Raw genomic sequence first — 22,938 nt, forward strand, 5'->3', positions numbered from 1 at the left:
AAGTACAACAAGAGCCTTCTTATGGCGAGTTGGTATGTCTACGACGGTTTCTACGAAGAAGAGCATTATACGGACAGAGTAGATCAGAAAGAAGGTAGAAGCAATAAAAGAACAAACATTGCGATAAAAGGATAATGTCCAACATTCTTTCTATGACAAAGATTTTGCTTTACATATTATATAGAGATATACGCCATTCATGCCGTTGAGGTCTGGAATTGCCACCGATCTGCTTGCCGCGGCGGAAAAAGACATTTAGGGGACCCGGGTGTGAGCTTTTTCCTATGGTTGACCATGCTATTGCTGGCATACGTCTCTCAAAACTATTTGTTCGAATCAAAGCAAATCTGAAATGTGTATAATTTATCATATGTTCATCAAAGTGCATTACAGTAGAAATTCACAGAAAAGAGCGACCTAAATAACTGCCAAAAAAATAATATTTCAATATTTGTCACACCTCTTATTTCATTTCTCCAATTCTAGTAGATATAATTAATTTCACTACCAAGTTTCACAGGCATAGATGTATTAGTTTCAGAGAAAATTGTAGCTAAGGCTAAAAACTTCATACTTTCTGGAAAATGCATTCAAATTTTATGATATGATCTGTTTAACCTATATTCAAAGTTAAAACTCTCTAGGTCCCTAACTGTCAGCGTTACTGGTTTTTGTATCCTCTAGCTTACGCGAGGAGGCCCTTTTTTGATTTCTGGCCACTTTTTGTCATTTGTAGGGTACTTTTCTCAGCCTCCCGCACCCTTAGCTGGTGAACTGATAGAGGCGCATTCCTCATGTTCACCCCAGGTTCTATGGCTGACTAACCTAGCGTTGAAACACAACACTGCGCCCATGACACGGTTTTTTGGGTTTTGAGACCCACAAACACTTTTTTTGGCAAGCGTTCCCACACACAGTTACTGAAAATTTTCGTTAGGATTTTGAGTTCTCTCATGGATGCGTTTAGCTAGCAAGTTTCTGCTAGCCTAGTTCTATAGATGGGTTTTACAGCATCTGCTACTGACATCAGTAGGGAATGATTATGTCTACGTACATCACCAGCTACTGGCTGACCACGATATTAGTGCACCTGGGCTCCCGTGACCGCTATCGGAAACATGCGATGACGTTACAGTAAACAAGCACAGTGGTAATTAAAGAAAACGCATCGTTCTGTGAATGCTTTCAGGACAGTTGTGCATATATTATCAAGTCGTTCATAGTGTCCTCGTGAAATATCTCGATAAAAACTCACGATACGTCGACCGAGCGCCCTCACTTTACAGATAGTCGACTAATACGCTAGCGCTCTGATATTTACGAGATCTGTCCACAAACTTCCGGAACGTTCGTAGTTTCGCGCCAATGGTGTGTTGGAGTGAAATGTGGTTGGCATCCCTGCACACGCCTGTGTTTAATGTGTAGCTGCCATAAATTTCATTTTTGTATGTCTGTTAGTTATTGTTCAGAGCTGTGGTGACTACAACTTTGTGTAGCACAGTTTACGAATTTTTGAGATGGCAGAGTTAGAGGAGCAATGCGTCTGCATTAAATTTTGCGTGAAACTCGAAACCTTTACAGAGGCACACCAAATGATGCAGGAGGCCAACGGTAATGAATGCTTAATCCAAAAGCGGCATTACGAATGGTTCACACAGTTTAAAAATGACCTGACGGAAGCTAAAGACGAACCTCGCTCAGGACGCCCTTCGACGTCTGCCGACGATCTCGTGTCAGGAACAACAACTAAATTGTGTGTGCCGATCGAAGACTGACTGTCCGAGACATTGCAGAAGAAGGTAACATTTCAGTTGGATCATGTCATAAAATCCTACATCTACATCTACATGGTTACACTGCAGTTCACACTTAAGTGCCTAGCAGAGGGTTCATCGAAACATTTTCATGCTACTTCTCTATCATTCCACTCTTGAATGGCGCGTGGAAAAAATGAACACCTAAATCTTTCCGTTGGAGCTCTGATTTCTCTTATTTTATTATGATGATCATTTCTCCCTACGTAGTGGGTGTCAACAAAATATTTTCGCATTCATAAGAGAAAGTTGGTGATTGAAATTTCGTAAATAGATCTCGCCGCAAAGAAAACCGCCTTGGTTTCAATGACTGCCACCCCACTCTCACCCCTATTGCGCGATAACACGAAACGAGCTGCCCTTCTTTGTACTTTTTCTATGTCCTCCGTCAATCCTACGTGGTAAGGATCCCACACCGCGTAGCAATATTCCAGCAGAGGACGGACAAGTGTAATGCAGGCTGTCTGTTTAGTGGGTTTGTCGCATCTTCTAAGTGTTCTGCCAACAAAGCGCAATATTTGTTCCGCCTTCCCCACAATATTATCTACGTGGTCTTTCCAATTTAAGTTGTTCATAATTGTAATTCCTAGGTATTTAGTCGAATTGAGAGCCCTTAGATTTGTGCGATTTATCTTATACCCAAAATTTATCGGATTTCTTTTAGTACCCATGTGGATGACCTCGCACTTTTCTTTGTTTAGTGCCAATTGCCACTTTTCGCACCATACAGAAATTCTCTCTAGATCATTTTGTAATTGGAATTGATCGTCTGATGATTTTACTAGACGATAAATTACAGCGTCATCTACAAACAATCTAAAGGGGCTGCTCAGATTATCACCTAAATCATTTATGTAAATCAGGAACAGCAGAGGGCTATGACACTACCTTGCGGAATGCCAGATATCACTTCTGTTCTACTCGATGATTTACCGTCTATCACTACGAACTGTCACCGCTCTGAGAGGAAACCACGAATCCAGTCACACAACTGAGACGATACTCCATATGCACGCAATCTGATTAATAGTCGCTTGCGAGGAACGGTATCAAAAACCGTCTGCAAATCTATGAATATGGAATCGATCTGAGATCCCATGTCGACAGCACTCATTACTTCATGGCAATAAAGAGGTAGCTAGCTAAGTTGCACAAGAACGATATTTTCTTAATCCGTGTTTGTTATCTATCGATAAGTCATTTTTTTTCAAGGTGATTCATAATATTCGAGTACAGTATATGCTCCCAAATCCTACTGCAAATTGAGGTCAGTGATATGGGTCTGTAATTCACTGGGTTACTCCTATTTCCTTTCTTGAATATTGGTGTGACCTGTGCTACTTTCCAGTCTTTAGGAATAGACCTTTCGTCAAGTGAGCGGTTGTATATGATTGCTAAGAAAGGCGCTATTGTGTCTGCATACAGTACTCTGAAAGGAGCCTGACTGGTATACCGTCTGGGCCGGAAGACTTGCCTTTCTTAAGTGATTTGAGTTGTTTCGCAACACCTAAGATACCTACTTTTATGTCACTCATGCTAACAGCTGTTCTGGTTTCGAATTCTGGAATATTTACTTCGTCTTCTTTCGTGAAGGAATTACGGAAAACTGTATTTAGTAACTCCGCTTTAGTGGCACCATCATTGGTAACATATCCATCGCTATCGCGCAGTGACGGTATTGACTGTTTTTTGCCGCTGGTGTACTTTACATACGACCAGAATCTCTTTGGGTTTTCTACCATATTTTGAGACAATATTTCATTGTGGAAACTATTAAAAGCATCTCGCATTGACGTCCGCACTAAATTTGGAGCTTCAGTGAAACTTAGCCAGTCTTGGGGATTTTGCGTTCTTCTGAATTTGGCATGCTTTTTTCGTTGCTTCTGCAACAGTGTACTGACGTGTTTTGGTGCCATGGTCGATCAGTCCCGTCTCTAATTAACTTATGCGGTATGAATCTATCTATTGCTGTCGATACCGTATCTTTGAATTTGAGCCATATTTGGTCTACACTTACATAATTAGCTTGGAAGGAATGGAGACTCTCTCTTAACAAGGCATCAAGCGAATTTTAATCTGCTGTTTTAGATAGATATTTTTGCGTTCATTTTTAGTGGTTTTGGTTGATATGGTTTTGAGCCTCGCTACAACGTGACACTGCATCTTGGAATGCACCGTGTTGCCGCCAAGTTCGTCTCACGGCTCATGACTCAAGACCAGAAAGACCTCTGTGAAGACTTCTTGGATCGCGCAAATGAGAACGGGAAGTTCCCTAAGAGAATCATAACGGGTTGTGAGGCGTGGGTCTTGTAATATCAACGCCAATATTGTTGTGTCGCAAGCGTGTGCGACCGTGCTCGACATTTTAACGAATATTTTTCCAGAAATGAGTTTTGAGCCTATATGTGAGGAACTGAAATGTTCAAATGTGTGTGAAATCTTATGGGACTTAACTGCTAAGGTCATCAGTCCCTAAGCTTACACACTACTTAACCTAAATTATCCTAAGGACAAACACACACACCCATGCCTGAGGGAGGACTCGAACCTCCGCCGGGATCAGCCGCACATGCCATAACTGCAGCGCCTAGACCGCTCGGCTAATCAAATGGTTCAAATGGCTCTGAGCACTATGGGACTTAACTTCTGAGGTCATCAGTCCCCTAGAACTTAGAACTAATTAAACCTAACTAACCTAAGGACATCACACACATCCATGCCCGAGGCAGGATTCGAACCTGCGACCGTAGCGGTCGCGCGGTTCCAGACTGTAGCGCCTAGAACTGCTCGACCACCACGGCCGGTGCTCGGCTAATCGCGCGCGGCAATGAGGAACTGATAAAAGACTTATAATTATATTGTGATTTATTATTATATTGTGAAATAACAACAATATATTTTATTGTTTTTATAACCAGTTTTCTACAAAGAATAAACATATAACAAAAGATAATACCACTAAAGGAATGTATTGGCATTGTATTGTCTGTGGAATTGTTCCTTCTTCTGCTCTTCTTCTCTATGATGTATGAAGCGGATGAGATCGAAGATAAGCTGAGGTCTGTTCTTTTAAAATATTGTAAAAAGTAGTCATAAGCGATTAAAAAAAGTACGATTTACTAAATGGAGCGGCAATTTTAAACTGTAGAAATAATCAGACACTAATTTTGTAGATCATGCAATTACATATTTAAGTTCAATGAACTAACTTGCAGAGACTTTAAATTGGTTCAGCTGGATCATACAAGGTGAAAAGATGGTTCGAGCTGTGGATTAGTTGTGACTGATTATTTGTAATACATGACCCTAGGAAAGTCCCTCATCGATGGAGTAAATCCATCTGATGGAAGAAAACGGTGGCAAATGAAGCTGCCAGAGATACCTCGAGATGCGCACGGTAGATATTTCAGAAGCAAATAATCGCCAACGCGTAAAATGGTGAAAGTGCGGATGATTAATAGTTGCCAAACGCTGCGAAAGTTTTTATATTCTCAACGACGTAGATAACTTCTTTTCCAGTAAAGTATGCGATGTTGCTCTTCGTTCTGAGTGAAAAATGTGTTTCTTCGTCTGTCTGCGAACAGAGTGGTTATATGACTACTAGCGAACACACCACATACTAAAAATGGTAACGCATTGAGATGCATACTTCTTGTGAGTATTCGTAAAATACATTGTTTATAAACACGTTCCAACTACTCCTGAAGGTATGTGTGAGAGAATTGTCAGAGCATAATTATGCTTCGATAGGTGCCGAAGTGATAAGGAATACCACTCAAACCATGATAAGAAGATTGTAGCACTGCATTGATACCAATGGTCATCACTTCGAATACCTTCTGTAAATGGACGTGACCTTCAAAGACCTTACTGTTACACATCACTGGATTCGTCTCGATAGGCGCTATCTGATAATAAGTACCAAACTGTAACATCCCATTTAGAAAAACAAAGTTGAACTTCATATTATGGGCCCCGTTGTTCCATGCAACATTTGTGCCACAAACTTTTCAGCTACTAATCATACTTTCGCAGTTATTCTAGGTGGCAATAGTTAGGGACTCACCCTGTATAATGAAGTTATTTTCAGTTTACTGAGTACCTATGTGTGGTTGTTAAGTGAGCTGTTATGTAAAAAACTGTCATGTGTAACATGTTGTCAATATATACTGACAATTTCGATTTAATTGTCTCATTGTCGATTTCATTGTCTCAGCCATCACTGGCTGGAATGGTTTTCACAGCATAAGAGTTATCAAATGGGTCACCCCAGCAGCAACTCTCTCAACACCTGAAGAGCCCCAGAGGCTTAAATTCGTTCTCTCTATAACAGATGTAAGCCACCTAGGTGTTATGGAACTACACACATTTCAACGTAAATCAGGTAACGCATTACAGCAGACTACTGTTCTGGACCTCAGCATTATCATACATACCCACCTTGAAAAATATGCTGTTGATGTGTGGTAAGGTACACCTCACTGTAAAAGTGCCAGCAAGTCCAGAATGGATGACTTTTATCCAGTCTACCAATAACACAATTAATGGTGAGAGAAGTCATTTATTATTTCTCCACCAACTGACAACAACACAATTACATGGCTTTACAGTATGCTAGACAGCAGCAAGATTTCGCATTTATCTATCCAATCCCTTTCCCACCAGCGTTACACATTCACACAAATGAAACAGTTCTCAGCCACTGATTAAAACAACGTACCTTACGTAAAAGCCCACTTAAGAACAACACATAGGTACTCAATAAACTGAAAATAATTCCATTATATAAACACAAATTCAGTGAAGCTGTTTTGCCTACTCACGTGAGAGAACAGGACAGGAAATTCTTGGGAGGTCTGTCTGTAATGCAAGTGAGTACCACTCGTGGTGGGATAGATTGCCTTTCCTAGATGAATTCTAGAACTAACGTACAGGATTACTAAGAATCAATTTCCCCTCTAGCAGTGTAGAGCAGTGCTCAGAGATTTAACTACATCCTGTCCATAGCAGTTCCTTGTGTTGGTATTATTGGTAAACACACCTGTGCATGTCTGGGCACATTGTCGCCTGTGATTCAAATGGCATTCTGCACAGGACTTCATAAAAATACGCTGAAGTTACTTCTTGTGACGTAATGGGCCAGATAGAATGGGGAACCGGCTGCTCGCTGTTCAGTTTGAAGAAGAATCGTGAAGGGGGGAAGCACATAACCACAATCTGATGACCTACCTTCCCTCGCACTTGTACCGTCCAGCTCAGTCCTCTCCAACATGTTACACCCCCAAAAAACAGTTTAACGCTGAATACTGCTCTACCGCACCTAGATGTGGTACACACTTTCAAATGCGTTCTTAACCTACTTCATTTAACAGTAAACATTAATTTTACGCCAGTGAAACACGATTTTTAGTAATCTGCTGGTTTTCTGACCTCTGCAATGGGGAAAGTATTCCTAGAGTGCCCGGGGCACTAAATCACCTCAGGCTCTGCCAACAAGCCTTCCCGCGCACCGTTCGCGACCGTAAGAGGAAAGGGGAACGAAGAAGTGGCAGAGGTGCACAAAGTACGTCCCGGCACACTCGGTGCAGACGACTCACTTGGCGGCGAGCAGCGCGGGCACGAGCCGGCGCGCCTCGGTGTCCATGACGGCGCCCTGCGCGCTGCGGTTGACGATGGCGGCCAGCAGAGGCAGCAGCAGCGCCAGCAGTGCCGCCACGCCCGCCAGGTAGGCGCGCGCCAGCCGCCCGCCGCGCTCGCAGCGCCACGTCGCGGGGAACACGCGCGCCGCCACCAGCCCCACCAGCACCAGCCTGCGCGACACAACCACTCTGGTAAGCGCCAGCCATATCTTGTCCCCCTAGCACACACACTTGTTCATGAACAAAAAAAATGTAAATTGCCAGCATATAGTTGCTGTATGGCATCAAACGAAAGGTTCATATGGTTCTGAGCACTATGGGACTTAACATCTTAAGTCATCAGTCCCCTACACTTAGAACTACATAGAACCTAACTAACCTAAGGACATCACACACACCCATGCTCAAGGCAGGATTCGAACCTGCGACTGTAGCAGCAACGCGCGAACGAAAGGTATCGATACTTTCCTCATAAGAAATATCGCATGAAAACCATGGATACATTAATGATCAATACTTAACAGCCCCATTGCACTTCCGTCAGCCTCTCAGTTGAAACCATATGCGTGACAGCTTGTTAATGCCGCAATTTTTTACAATTGGTTACCTCAAAACAACAAATTTTTGATTTACGAGGGTATTTCGGAAAGTAAAGATACACCGTACGCCAGAGGAACAGAAGAGTTTTGGCGAGCAAGTTGGCAATGCTGGTGTTAACCTTGAACCATTAGCTTTCTCCTCGCGGTCGTTCGGCAGTTGAACGTTGCTTCTGGTTGGAATAGGTCATGTTTAAAATGGCTGCGGCGATTCAGAATCCCGCCAAATGCGAAGTGCGCTCTGACATACGTTTTCTTCGTGCAAAAGGTCAGCGACCAGCGGATATTCACAAAGAAATTGTTTCTGTTTATGGGAACATTATGAATTGACGAAATGTAATGAAATGGTGTCGTCATTTCTCTGAACGTTGGACCGATGTTCATGACGAATAAAGAACAGGTCGACCATCTGCGATCTCTGATGCCCTTCTTCGGAGAACGGAGGAAGCAATTCGTACGAATAGACGTCTCACATTGAAAGAATTGCATCAGATCATACCGGACGCGTCAATGACCACTCTTTATGACGTTGTGACTGTCAAGTTAGGGTACAGGAAATTGTGTGCACGCTGGTTTCCAAAACTGTTAACGGAAGAACACAAAAAGAAAAGGATTGGCTTTGCACTCGACTTCCTCACAGATGATGAGTTCCTTGATCACATTGTGACAGGTGACGAGATGTGGGTTTATCACCATACATCTGAATCCAAGCAACAATCAATGCAATGGCGCCATTCGAATTCACCAAAAGCCAAGAAATGCAAAACGTCGATTTCAGGGAAGAAAATCATGGCTTCTGTTTTTTCGGACAGACAAGGAATTCTTCTTTGGAATTTATGCCTCCTGGAACGACAATTAATGCTGCTGCATATTGCCAGACTTTGAAACGTCTTCGAAGGGCAATTCAAAACAAACACAGGGGAATGCTGACACGTGGAGTCCGCTTGCTTCATGACGACGCTCGGCCTCACACAGCACTCGTAACCAAAGCACTACTCAAACAATTCAAATGGGACGTATTTGACCATCTGCCATACAGCTCGGATCTTGCGCCCACCGACTTCCATGTCTTCCGTTACCTGAAGTCACATCTTGGTGGAAAATCATTCCATGACGATGAAGAGATCAAAGGTGAAATTGAAATGTGGTTCCGACAAAAGGCGGCAACCTTCTGTGTCTGTGGGATACAAAAGCTTGTGCACCGACTTAACAAATATTTGGATAACGGGTGTGATTATGTCGAAAAATAACAAATAATCCAGTTTACAAAATGTAACTGACGTTTACTAAATAAATGTTCTATTTAAGGACTGAGAGCCATTGTATCCTTACTTTTCGAAATGCCATCGTACATTCTTCTTCCATTCATTTCATCATGTATGCATACTAACAAATATGTAATGCTCAGTTCATCCCCTTATTGTCTAGTTAAGTAAATAACTTTTACCTTTCTGATGTAGGGGAGTGTTTTCATTTCCACGTTTGAAGTATTGCGTGATCGTTTTGATTTTTCAAGTGATATATTGGAGGGAGGCCTCGACTTAATTTTTATGGATCAAAATGCGAGACTGTGTCGAACAGTGCTGATGCAGGAGCTCTTGGAACGACAGGATGTTTGGTGAAGGGAGTGACCTGCCTGCTACCTCGTCTGAAATTCCATCAAGTACTTGTGGCATGCATTGGGGAGAAGTACTAAAGTAGGTCCACATGCACCAATGACCATCCAGCAGTTGTCAAAAGCACTGGTAGAGGAATGGAATGCCCTACCACAAGAACTCTTTACCAATTATGTGGCTGGCATGGGAACATGTTGCAAAGCGTGCACTGCCCTCTGTGGTTATAACACAACCTATTAAGAACCATGCCTCATCTTCTGTAATGTCCAGAGGACCATCATAAATTGCGGTGATTTCAATGCAATTATAGTCTTTGAATAAAACTGCAATTTCTGTTCACCTCATTGTGTATCTCTTTCAGTTATCTTCTGGACTATACTGTTGCAGTTCTCTTCATGTATGATCCAAGCTGCATGGTCCTTGGCAATGACACATCATGTGGAAGTTACTTTTGTCATTGCTTTTTGCATACCAGTGAATTATTACATTAAAACTTTATGTATATTTTATTGGTAATATATTATAATTGTAGTCATCTGTGACATGTTAAAAGTGTCAGTGAGGATGAGTTCTATTTATTTTGTTGGGAAAACATGCACAAACTGTGAACTCTTCCTCCCCCCCCCCCCTCCCACACACACACACACACAATCGAATGCTGGATCTCCTCCTCTCCTCATGTTCGTAACTCAAGAATTGAAATTAGAATCCGTTTCAGTGCTGTGTAAGTCTGTATTGGTTAAGAGGCAACTGCTATCTAATTGGGCCACAACTGAATTCCTAACTTTAGCTGACATTTCAATTCTGGAATAGGAGGAGTAGTTCTGCTTGAAACTTCTCCCCACACCCGCTACTGATGCCACAAATTGTAGGATACTTGTGAGCTCTGTGCGTCTCCTATCAGTTGAGATGAGATATGCATGGTCCCAGCCAAAAATATTTTCACTTCCATACCAGCAGAAAAGAATGAAATTAACCTGCAGCTTTCCACTGTTTTTGTCTGTCGTTTACCAGCGGATTTGTAATGACCAAACAATAACATAATAACTGTAAATTTTCTTCTGTTTGTGTAACGTAACACTACTAAATCTAAAGAAATATCACAGTAGTAGCTGTTTCAAACTTTCCCATCTGTGAACTGTGTTCACTTAAAGATTTGAACTCTGCTGGCTGATACGCAAACTGAACATAGTCAATGCACTCAGAACTAGTTGTGCTCACATAACAGTAGATTTTTTCATGATGAGTGATGGTGAGTAAATAAGCTATTGTGTGTGCAATAATATCAGCTGCCCTTGCATGTCTGCCTGTTCAGGACAGCATAACTCATGATGTGCACACCGCTGGTAGTAGGGCAAGGCCAGTGCAGCACTACACTGTATTTATGCCAAATTTATTCAAGATGGCAGATCCAAGATGCCGGCGATAAATGTGGAAAAATCGCAATGATGTCATGGTGGGAAGTTCAAATTTTGGTGGGAAAATAGTTCAATTGGCCTACGTCCACTAACCTAATCCCCTCCCCCTCTCCCCCCAAACAAATGGCGGGAAAATTTTGGCGGGGAGAAAAGGACAACTGGGCTACCTCCACTAACCTAAGAAAATGGCGGGAAAATTTTGGCGGGAAAAAGGACACTTGGTCTACCTCCACTAACCTAAGTTATCCAGCCACCACCTCATTCTTGAAATTGGCGGGTAAAGGACTCTGCCTTTGCCAGACTGGTGGATGGGAATGATGTAAGTCTTTATTTTGCATGCAGTGTTTATTTACACAATTTGTGTTGTCATAGGCAGTAGCTCTATCCATTGTGTTCACCATAAGGTCCAGAGTCCAGCTGACCTAGTACACAGTACTGCCATAGAGGGTGCTGTCATCCCATGGCACATGGGGAAAAACTGTGGGAAAAGGACTCAGTCTGTGTCCAGCTGCTGGGGAGAGGAAGGAGTGTACTTCATTTATTTTCAATGGGAATATGGATCACTTTATTTAGGGACAGATTTCACATAGTTTATTTATTACGCTGATACAAAAAACTTGCCCTGACATGCTTGGGGTCACAATAAATAGCCTATAGATCTACAAACTACTCGTAAAGTACCGAAATAATGCAGCACACTGATGTGCAGAGATGCAAACAACTCGTAAATTGTCAAAATAATGCATGTACAGCGCTCTGCAAACACACTCACTAATTATAAACTGTTCAAATAATGCATTGCACAGCCTACAGAGATGGTCACCCAGTACACTGATGTACAGACACATTCACTACACGTAAAATTGGCAAAATAAAGTATGTTTAACGCTCTGCGAACATTCTCATAACGCTTAAATAGCTTAAATAATGCAGTGCAGTGCACTGTTTGTAAAAACGCTTTTGGACTATCGTTAAGAAATTCCCTGCAATGTATCAGCAAACTGTTCCCTACAGAGTTCGAGGCAGACTGATGACCAGATGCATTCTTCCTCATCATCCTAATGGGAAAGCCTGTCTCACATGCAAGAGTCCTCTGGCCATGCAAGTGTTTACCTAGCCAACATGAGTGGTGCGTAACTTTCATAGCTGCGGCTCCAGTGTCGAGCAAGATGTTTGCATTGTGACTCACCCTCACAGCCCTAGCTAAAAGGTTGTCAGTGTTCTATTGGCATCACATGTCTGTGTAAATAAGAGCCAAGTCTCCCTCTCGGAAATCGTAAAGTGTCACAGAAATAGTTAATGCTCGCTTTCGTGATGTCCCAGCTTGTCCGCATCGAAATTATTCTCCCAACAGGACCAATTTACGAAAATAGCCCAGAATAACAACGAATGCATTCTTCCTGATGGTCCTAATGAGGCACTCCATCCATCGCATGTTACCCATCCCAGAAATCCTGCATTCAACATACGTCTCAGAAACGATAAATGTTCTCACTGCTAAAAGCCTTCATCATACCTGTGGATGCTTGCAAAAACACCATTAATCATAATAGTATCGTTGTTGTTTGGAAAGAGAACACTGTGTAAGCACAGACAGGAAAGTCAGAACAATTTCACAAACAGAATTCGAAGCACTGTCCTATAGAAGAGAAAAATGGCTGAAATTTTTGGTGTCCAACAGCCGCTCATATGGAGATGTCCTGATGCCACAATGGCAGAGGGGCAGCATCCTGCCAGAGATGGGTGGTCTGCTTCAACTTGCCTTTGAACACATGAACAAAGAAGACACCACATTACTCACAGAAATTACCATATTTACCTTCCCGTGTCTTGTTCAAACCAATCTGTAGAGGCTACATGAAATCTGTCTCTAAGTAAAGTGATCCAACTTCCCATTGAAAATAAATAAAGTACACTCCTTCCTCTCTGCAGCAGCTGGACACAGGCTGAGTCCTTTTCCCGCCATTTTTCCCCAGACTGCCATGGGATGATAGCACCGTCTGGTGGCGGTACTGTGCACTAGGTCAGTTGGACTCCAGATTTCATGGTGAATACAATGGATGGAGCTACTGCCTATGACAACTCAAATTGTTTAAGTAAACACTGCATGCAAAATAAAGACTTAATCCATCCTGTCCAGCAACCCAGCAAAGGCAGAGTCCTTTTCCCGCCAATTTCAAGGATGAGGTGGTGTTCGGGTAACTTAGGTTAGTGGAGGCAGCCCAAGTGACCCATTTTCCCGCCAAAATTTTCCCGTCATTTTCTTACGTTAGTGGAGAGAGCCCAATTGATCTTTTCTCCCCACCAAAATTTTCCCGCCTTTTCCTTGGGGGGGGGGAGGGAGAGGAGGTGGTTAGGTTAGTGGAGGTAACCCAATTTACCTTTTTTCCCAACCAAAATTTTCCCAGAATTTCTGTGGGGGGGGGGGGGAGGAAGATGGGAGGTGGTTAGGTTAGTGGAGGTAGCCCAATTGACCTATTTTCCTGTCAATAATGAATTTGCCGCCATGATGTCATTGCAACATTGCCACATTTATAGTCGCCATCGTGAATCTGCCATCTTGAATAAATTTGACAACAATGCAACATGGGGCCATACCAGCCTTACCCTACTATTCCCTCTCTCCCTCCTCCAAATTTGAACCAATGCACAATGCATGCGCATGTGCAGCCTCACTGCCAAGCAGTGCATGAGAGAGTCATGGGCATTAGTGCTCAGCTATGCATTGTGCTATTGAAGAAGCTATATGTTATAAAATGTGTACATTATGCAACAAATAGTGCTGAAGCGTGGATTCCACACATTGAAGATTGTATAAGCATGGTATTTATCACTTTCAATTATATCACATAGTGCATATTAACCAACTGGTTAGGTTAGGTTAGGTTGGATTTTCACAAATAATGTGATAGAGATCAAAAGTCAAAGAGTAAACAGCTTTTCCAAAGAGTAATTATTTTTCCCTTATTCGCGTTATATTCTTCAAATCAATAAATATCTTGTACTATACACTAAAGTCCTTCCTCAGGCTTCAAGCTATCTCTGTACTAAATTTCACTGAATTCAGTTCAGGAGGTTAATCGTGAAAACGTAACAGATAGGATTACTTTCGCATTTATACACGGTCCAAATACATTAATTTGACCACTGGCTATATTCGACATCACTTTTAATAATCACTCACAGATGGCAGGTGGCAGCACTAGCAGTGGAGGGTACATAAAGCGCGCCGGTGGAGGAGGGGGGGGGGGAAGGGGGGTGGAAGCGGAAGCACTGGACCAATATTCTAGGATGAGTCATCTGTGCTTTTAGGCAATCTCCCTTGTATGCATTTCCGAACAACTAAAGCAGGTTGCCAATCTTTAAATCTTATCGAGATCTGATTTTATATTTACGCTGCTTTTTTTCAACAGTGCGTTGTCATAGCCAAATGCGCCATCTACAAAAGGTTTGAGTCTACCATTGATATTTTCTGGTAGGTCATTAACATACAACATGAAGTAGAAGGGTCCCAATACCCATCCCTGTCACCAGCTATTTCTACAGATGTCGATGACTCTTCACCCGAGATAAAATGCTGCGCCCTTCCTACAACGAAATCCTCAATGTAGCCACAAATTTTTGACACCGATATGATCGTAAGGCATGTCTCCACAATATCCTTTCTTCGAGGAGTCCTACCCACAAGGTATGAAGGAGAACTTTGAAGTTTGGAATAAATAGAGATTCAGCTAAAATAGGAAATACCTCGAAAAACGCAGGCTGGAAAATAAATGAAGATGTTAGCGACTCTGCAGGTTGCGCTGTTGTATTTGACCAGCAACGGCACCTGTGCAGTGTCATCAATACGTTGCGAGTGTCAGTCGTCAACTCGTCATCAGAACAGTGCTCTGCGTAGTTTTTAGTGCATTATGTCGGAGCCAAGTGTATTCCAACGTGGACAAATTGATGGTGCTCGTACAGTGGGTACTTCGTAGCCAAGGTAGCCAAATGTTTGGTGCTTCTAGAGGCACCGTATCGAAGATTTATACGGCATACAGGAAAAGCGGTAAAGCGTCATCCGTTAAGTCACAACGCGGACGAAAGAATGTGTTGAGCAATCGTGATGGATGATCGTTGAAGAAGATTATGACGAAATGTAAGAGGTAGACAGCTGTAAGAGTCACTGCCGAACTGAACGTCGCACTCGCGAAACCTGTCAGCACCAAAACAACACACCGAGCGAGATAGCGCAGTGGTTAGCACACTGGACTCGCATTCGGGAGGACGACGGTTCAAACCCGCGTCCGGCCATCCTGATTTAGGTTTTCCGTGATTTCCCTAAATCGCTCCAGGCAAATGCCGCGATGGTTCCTTTGACAGGGCACGGCCAACTTCCTTCCCCGTGCTTCCCTAATCCGATGAGACCGATGACCTCACTGTCTAGAGTCCTCCCCCACAACAACCCAACCAACCAAAACAACACGAAGGGGGCTGCGTAAGCAGGCTATTGCAGGGCGAGCTAGAATTCCAAAAACACTCATGCCCGTAACAGGAAAAAGTGGTAATGAAGTCATGAAACCTCGAATGTAGTCTGATGAATCTTGCTTCCAACTTGTAGCCGAGTTTACGTCTCAAGAGAGAAACGTGGAGGCAGCTACATCTGGTATTCCATGAACCCCAAGGTTAACTGTACAAGGTCGCATTACTGCCAAGGATTATGTGGCCATTTTGGCCGATCAGATCCATCCTGTGGTACAATGTTTGTTCCCCAAGGGCGATGTTATGTTCCAAGACGACAGGGTCCCTGTTTACAAACCTCGTGTCGGTGAGGACTGGCTTTGTGAGCACGAGGATGAACTGTCTCATCTCCCCTCATTACCACAGTCTCTTACCTCAATATTATCGAGGGTTTGTGCTCTGCTCTCCTGAACGTTCCATCATTTTGCACGAAGCGTGGTATACAATTCCTTAGAAAACCATACTGGACCTATATTTATCCATCCCGGGACAACTGGAAGCTGTTCTGAGTGCCAAGGTGTTTCCTACGACATACTAGGCATGGTAATGTGTTATGTTTCTGGCGTTTCCATATTTTTGCCATCACCCTGCATGTTAGTGAGGTGGTAAAAATGGTTTAATTCCGCATAAACCTTAAGCCAATAAGGATGTTGAATATTTACAGGAAGAATTCAGTTCCATGAAATTAGCTCTTGCTCGCTACACTTGAAGCTGTTTTAGTAATTTTATGCGGCGCCACTATGGACTACAAATCGTCCTCGTTTTTCTAGTCTTAAAGTCTTAACTAACGTGGACAAGGTGGAGGGTTCGATGAGGGTATAAATAACTGGATAGTGGATAGTCAGAGTATATAAGAGCAATATTTAGTGGCTGCAAATCAGACTAGCAATTATTATAGAAGTGCATTTATTATATTATTCCTGAGTTCAACACGAGACCTAAGTGAACACATGAAGTCAAGAATAATTGCAAGTGGAACACATCTGCGTCGGAGTAGTGAAAAAATACATCTACACAAATCACATTTCTTACAACATGGCAACTGGTGTATGCTTTACCTGCAAATCTGGAGTCAGGCCAATCGCTTTATCAGCTTGAAGAATTAAGTACCAACAACAAAAATATACTCACTCTCATAGTATCGTTTGGCGCCTATACTGGTTCAACATTAATCCGCAGAAGTGAATAGATAAGTTGTTAAACCCAAGAAATGTCGATGCGTATGGATTTTGCCTTCTCTTGCTCTCACTGGCTCCGATCTTTACCAAGTCAATATACTTGTAATGCCTGGTTATTTAACATTTTTTTAAAAAAGAAAATTTGACTGAATAAAGACTAGACAGCAATATGATCGATTGGGAATAACGTGAATCAGTTTATAGCACAACACTTGCCAGTGAGTGGCACTATGTGGTTCTCCATATTGGCTGCTGCTCCGGAGCGGCTCTCGCACCAAACAACTGTCCGCAGTCCTGAGCTACTGGTTAGCATCGCTGTCTCCATATCGCGGGGTCTCGGTTTCGATTCCTGGGCAGGACTGGGTTTTTCTTCGCTCAGGTACTGGGTGTTTGTGTTGTCCTAATCGTTTCATCCCGTTTTCATTGATAGCCGGAGTGGCGCCAAATGCACTGAAGCGCCAAAGAAAGTGGAACAGGCATGCGTATTGAAATATAGAGATATGTAAACAGGCAGAATACGGCGCTACGGGCGGCAACGCCTATATAAGGCAACAAGCCTCTGCCGCAGTTGTTAGATTGGTCACTGCTGCTACCATGGCACGTTATCAAGATTTAAGTGAGTTTGAACGTGGTGTTATAGTCGCCGCGCGAGCGATGGGACACAGCATCTGCGAGATAGCGATGAAGTGGGGATTTTCCCGTACGACCATTTCACGACTGTACCATGAATATCAGGAATCCGGTAAAACATCAAATCTCCGACATCGCTGCGGCCGGACAAAGATCCTACAAGAACGGGAACGACGACGACTGGAGAGAATCGTTCATCGTTACAGGAGGGCAACCCTTCAGCAAATTACTGCAGATTTCAATGCTGGGCCAAAAACAAGTGGCAGCGTGCGAACCATTTAACGACGCATCATCGATGTGGGCTTTCGGTGCCGAAGGCTCACTCGTGTACCCTTGATGGCTGCACGACACGAAGCTTTACGCCTCGCCTGGGCCCGTCAACACCGACATTGGACTGTTGATGACTGGAAACATGTTGTCTGGTCCGACGAGTCTTGTTTCAAATTGTATCGAGCGCATGGACGTGTACGGATATGGAGACATCCTCATGAATCCATGGACCCTTCATGTCAGCAGGGGACTCTTTAAGCTGGTGTGGGACCCCTGATACATCTAGATACGACTCTGACAGATGATACGTACGTAAGCATCCTGCCTGATCACCTGCATCCATTCATGTCCGTCATGCATTCCGACGGACTTGGGCAATTCCAGCGGACAATACGACACCTTACACGTCCAGAATTGCTACAGAGTGGCTCCAGGAACACTCTTCTGAGTTGCAGGTGTACCAGTTTCTTTGGCCCTTCAGTGCAAAATGACTTGCATTAGGCAGCCGCACAACTCCAGACGAGGTCGTCTGGTCAATAATGCCATACCATCATTTCATTATCAAAGAACTTGGTTTATCTTATTTATTTATTGGATTATGTGGAGCCATGTGAGCTACTTGGTGATGGAATGAGCCCCTCCATAGTTTACAGATTGCTGGTTAGGGAATCTATAACCAAATATTTAAAGAATTAAAAAAACACAAAAAAGAGAATACTCGAATAAATAACACATTAAAGAGAAAAGTTCTCACTTACTGCAAGGAACTCCTGACAGAATAGATTGACTGTGCAACAAGAAAACGTTTCCACTTGGGTTTGATACTTGGTGTTTATCAGTCAGCTTTTTTTCAGTTCTTTTGGTAGGCTATATATCATCGATATATATAAAGGAAAGCAACTGACCCATAACAGAACCATGTGGCGCCCTCCTCTTTGCATGACCCCTGTCACATGCAAATCTCTTCCCTGTCACACTGGTACCCTTCCCTGTTTGTTGACACCGGAAGACAACCTTCGGCTTCCTGCTTTCTCGTGATCTATTTGCTTGAAAGAAATTCATCAAGCTTAAATTATAAGTGAAGAAGGATGTGACTGATGAGAAAGAAGATAAAAGGAGAGACGATAAAATAGGCTCATTTCAATAACGATTCACGTTATTTCGATAGTATGTGTTCTTCGAATAACACATTAGGTGTGAAAAGAGTTTAAAATGCAGACAAAAGGAACCCATTCACGTTTTTTCGTCAGCGTGTGTTCTTTAATTAACACATTAGGTGTGAAAGGAGTTAAAAAGGCAGACAAAAGGAACAGAGTGAAATATTTGTCATCTTGACGTACATCAACAGTATTTGTTCCAAGATTAGAGGGGCCAAATAAGTGGAAAATTAGGCATCCTTTCAGCATGTATACGTTTCCTCTTGCATTTAGTTAATGACAACAGCAATATAAGACCGAAAAGTGTTTACGGGATCCTATACTTGTGCGGAAAATCCTGCATTGGTCAAACGTCGCACTGTTAAGGATAGTGGTGCCGTTCATGGTTAGGGCAATGTGGTAAAATCACCTCGACTACAGAGAATGGATCAACAAGAGGAGACTTGTACTTACCATCTTCGCATTTGGCATCCCAACCGACAACCAGTTTTCAACGCTTTTCGCCAGACTGTGCTGTTATCTGGGCACTGCCCGTAAACAGTGCTGCATAGCGCCTCTTGTCCATACTGCGGATTTTTCTGCTGCATTCTATGCTAGCAGCAGTATCGTCTCAATACGATGGTCAGGAACTTCATCGAAAAATATAAAACAAAGAGTGACTCGATCGTCAGCCCGAAGGTTGGTGTGAACACTTTTCTAGACACGATCTTATTGGAGGTGGAAGCCCCTTCCCTTCCTCCGACCTTCGAACTGACTTGCCCAATTACAGGGGACCTACAGATTGACATGTATTCCGAACCACGTTGTAACTTAGCTTTCTTCTCATTAATGTACTGTCATAGACGCCAATGCCCTTGCCGCAGTGGTAACAGTGGTTTCCATCAGATCACCGAAGTTAAGCGCTGTCAGGTTAGGCTAGCACTTGGATGGGTGACCGTCCGATCTGCCGAGTGCTGTTGGCAAGTGAGGTGCACTCAGCACCTGTGAAGCAAACTGAGGAGCTACTTGATTTAAGTTGTGGCTCCAGTCTCGTAAACTGACATAATGCCGGGAGAGCAGCGTGCTGACCTCATGCTCCTCCACATCCGCTTCCAGTGACGCCTGTGGACTGAGGATGACACGGCGGCCGGTCGGTGCCGTTGGGCCTTCATGGCCTGTTCGCGCAGAGTACAGTTTTTATATTGTCATAGGCGAAAGACGCAAAGAGTGAGTGAAATGAAATGACATGATCGTATGGCATTTTTGGCCGGGAGATCCCATCGGGGGTTGTTCGGCCACCTAGTGCAAGTGTGTGTATTTGACGCCACTTCTGCGAGTTGCGCGTCGATGACGATGACACTGACGATGATGATGATGACAACGGCGGCGACGATGACGACGATGACGATGACGAAATATATCATAAGGTCGATTCTGGATCGAACACCAGTGATTTGGATTTGTAGAGTGGCATTTTCTATGCAAATTGAGCCTCCTCTAAGAGTTTTTCCTTCGAAATTTTTCTTTTCTTAAAATGAAAATGATACGGATTTCCAGAACGAAATTAAAAGAAGAAATAAGTGCACTCTTCTCGCGGATTAATTTGAAAAGGACTAAAATAAGAAATCAAGCTTCTTGGTTGTTAGGTTTCGTGACCATTCGTATCTTTTATTGCAGATGTGTGAATGAGAGTGGATAACGTAATTTGCAAAAAACAGAAAATTTGCTTCGATCTATATTTCAAAAGTATATCAAGAGGTAGATCACGAAATCGTTAATTGATGTGTTGTTAACTGTAAGGGAAAAAGTGACAGTCGAACCACTCATAGCTATTGTGCCTGGCTGTCAGGAACAATTTCTAGTCCGGTTGAAAAATTCTCAGCGTATCTCTAATGTGGGGTGCCGTTCCGTTCCGTTTCTGGTCCAATTCCTCATTTCATTTACATCTACAAGTACATTTACACTTACATCCACACTCCCCAAACTACAGTATATTACATGGCGGAGGATGCCTTATACCACTAATACACATTTCCTTTCCTTTTTTACTCGGAAACAGAGCTATGGAAAAACGACTAAAAGCGTCCATACGAACCCTAATTTATCGCGTCTTATCTTCGTCGACCTTTCACGAAATATACTTTGGCGGCAGTAGAATGGTTCTGCAGGCGGCCTCAAATCTGTAAGTTTCCGCAATACTGCCTTGCGAAGAGAGCGTCGTCTTCCCTTCAGGGATTCCTGTTTGAGTTGGCGAAGCATCTCCGTAATACCTGCGTGCTGGTCTACTGGTAACAAATCTAGCAGCCCACATCTGAATTGCTTCAATCTCTACCTTTAATCCGAACTGGTGAGGATTCCAAACACTCGAACAGAAAGCAAAAAAGGGTCGGACTAACCATTTATACGCCGTATCCTTTACGGACGACCTACACTTTCCCAAAATTCTCTCAATAAAACGCCTTCCCTACTACCAACCTGAAGAGCTCATTCCATTTCATATCGCTCAGGAACGTTACGTCTAGATATTTAATCAATGTGACTGTCAAACTTCACACTACTACCTACTAATGCTGTGTTCGAACGTGATTCTTTTTCCTACTCGTCTGCATTAACTTACCGTTTTATTATGTAGAGCAAGCTGCCATTCGTCACAGCAACTAGAAATCTTGTATAGGTCATCTTGTATCCTCCTACACTCGCTCGACAATGACACCTTTCCGAATCCGTCAGGTCACTTATGTATAAGGAACATAAAAGTGGTTCTATCACACTTTTCTGGGACACTCCTGACGATACTCCTGTCTCTGATAAACATTCGCCATCGAGGACAACGTACTGAATTGTATTACTTAAGAAGTCTAACTACTCACATAACTGGGATCCTAAAGAATAAGCTCTGTCGTTCATCAACAGTCTCTAGTGGGGCACCGTGTCAAGCGTTTTCCGGAAATGTAGGAATATGCAATGGGCCCCTTGCTTTCCTTCCATGGTTAGTAGGAGATCTTGATAGAAAAGGGCAAGTTGAGTTTCGCACGAGTGATGCTTTCTAAATCCGTGCTGATCTGTGGACGGAATATTTTCCATCTGAAGGAAATTTATTGTACTAGGGTAATCACAAAAGTAAGGTCTCCTATTTTTTTCCGGCCAAATGTTCTTTTAACCTAGGGAACAGGTGATAGTCATTGGGCGCCAAGTCAGGACTATAGGGTGGTTGGGTGATTATGTTCCACTGGAACTGTTGCAGGAGAGCAACGGTTTGCCGAGCGATGTGTGAGCGAGCGGTATCATGGAGAATGTGTACGCCTTTGCTCAACATTCCTCTTCTCCGGTTCTGAACTGCTAGCGATTCAGCTCCGACGACGTGGTGATAGAAGAGGTTCATAACTTTCTAAACAGCATGGCGACGATCTGGTATGACATGAGCATACAAAAACTGCCACAGCGTCAACAAAAATGCATCGACAGAAATGGTGATTATGTCGAAAAATAGCTAATTGTTCAAGCCGTAAACTGATGTAAACCATTATAGAAATAAACAGGTCTATCAACTTATAAAAAAATAGGAGATCTTACTTTTGGCATTATCTCGTATTCGAGCTCAGAATGTGTTAAAGAATTCAGCAGCAAACCGGTGTTGAGGACAATGGTCTGCAGTAGGCGGGTCAGTTCTTTTACCTTTCTTATATACAGGAGTGACTTGTACTTTTTGCTCTGGACTTTGCGCTGGGTGAGAGATTCACGATAAATGTGAGCTAAGTAAGGGCTCAACGCCACAGAGTACCGTCCGTACAACCGAACTGGGATACCATCTCCACCTGGCGACTTTTTTTTTCAATTCTTTTAGCTGATTCTCTAAGCTACGGATACAAATTTCCATGTCCTCCATCGTGAGTCTGTACGACTGTCAAACGACGGTATGTTGGTACGAATCTCGTGCGTGAATTATTTCTTAAACGTGTGGTTTAAAACTTAATCTACACTTTTGCTGTCTTCCATTGCCACACGAGGTTGGTAGAGTGACTGGATGTGAGTCTTCAGCCTGCTTATTGATTTTACGTATGACCAGAATTTTCTCGGGTTCTCGGCAGGATCTTTACGACCACAATAATTTCTAGTAACATTCGCCTCTCAATATTTACGC

The 22,938-nt window shown here is 43.0% G+C and overlaps 1 protein-coding gene across 4 annotated transcripts in view; it reads right to left on the reverse strand.

Annotated features, from left to right (window-relative positions):
• The window catches only part of LOC124785083 (diacylglycerol lipase-beta-like), an 853,236-nt gene that overhangs the window by 124,081 nt on the left and 706,217 nt on the right, over positions 1-22,938 (reverse strand). For all 4 annotated transcript variants that reach the window (XM_047254152.1, XM_047254151.1, XM_047254150.1 and 1 more), the window contains one exon: positions 7,412-7,624. In XM_047254152.1, coding sequence (XP_047110108.1) covers positions 7,412-7,624 — 213 coding nt within the window. The remainder of the gene's footprint in view (positions 1-7,411; positions 7,625-22,938) is intronic.

This window comes from Schistocerca piceifrons, chromosome 1 (genome assembly GCF_021461385.2).
Source record: "Schistocerca piceifrons isolate TAMUIC-IGC-003096 chromosome 1, iqSchPice1.1, whole genome shotgun sequence".
Classification (NCBI taxonomy): Eukaryota; Metazoa; Arthropoda; class Insecta; order Orthoptera; family Acrididae; genus Schistocerca; species Schistocerca piceifrons.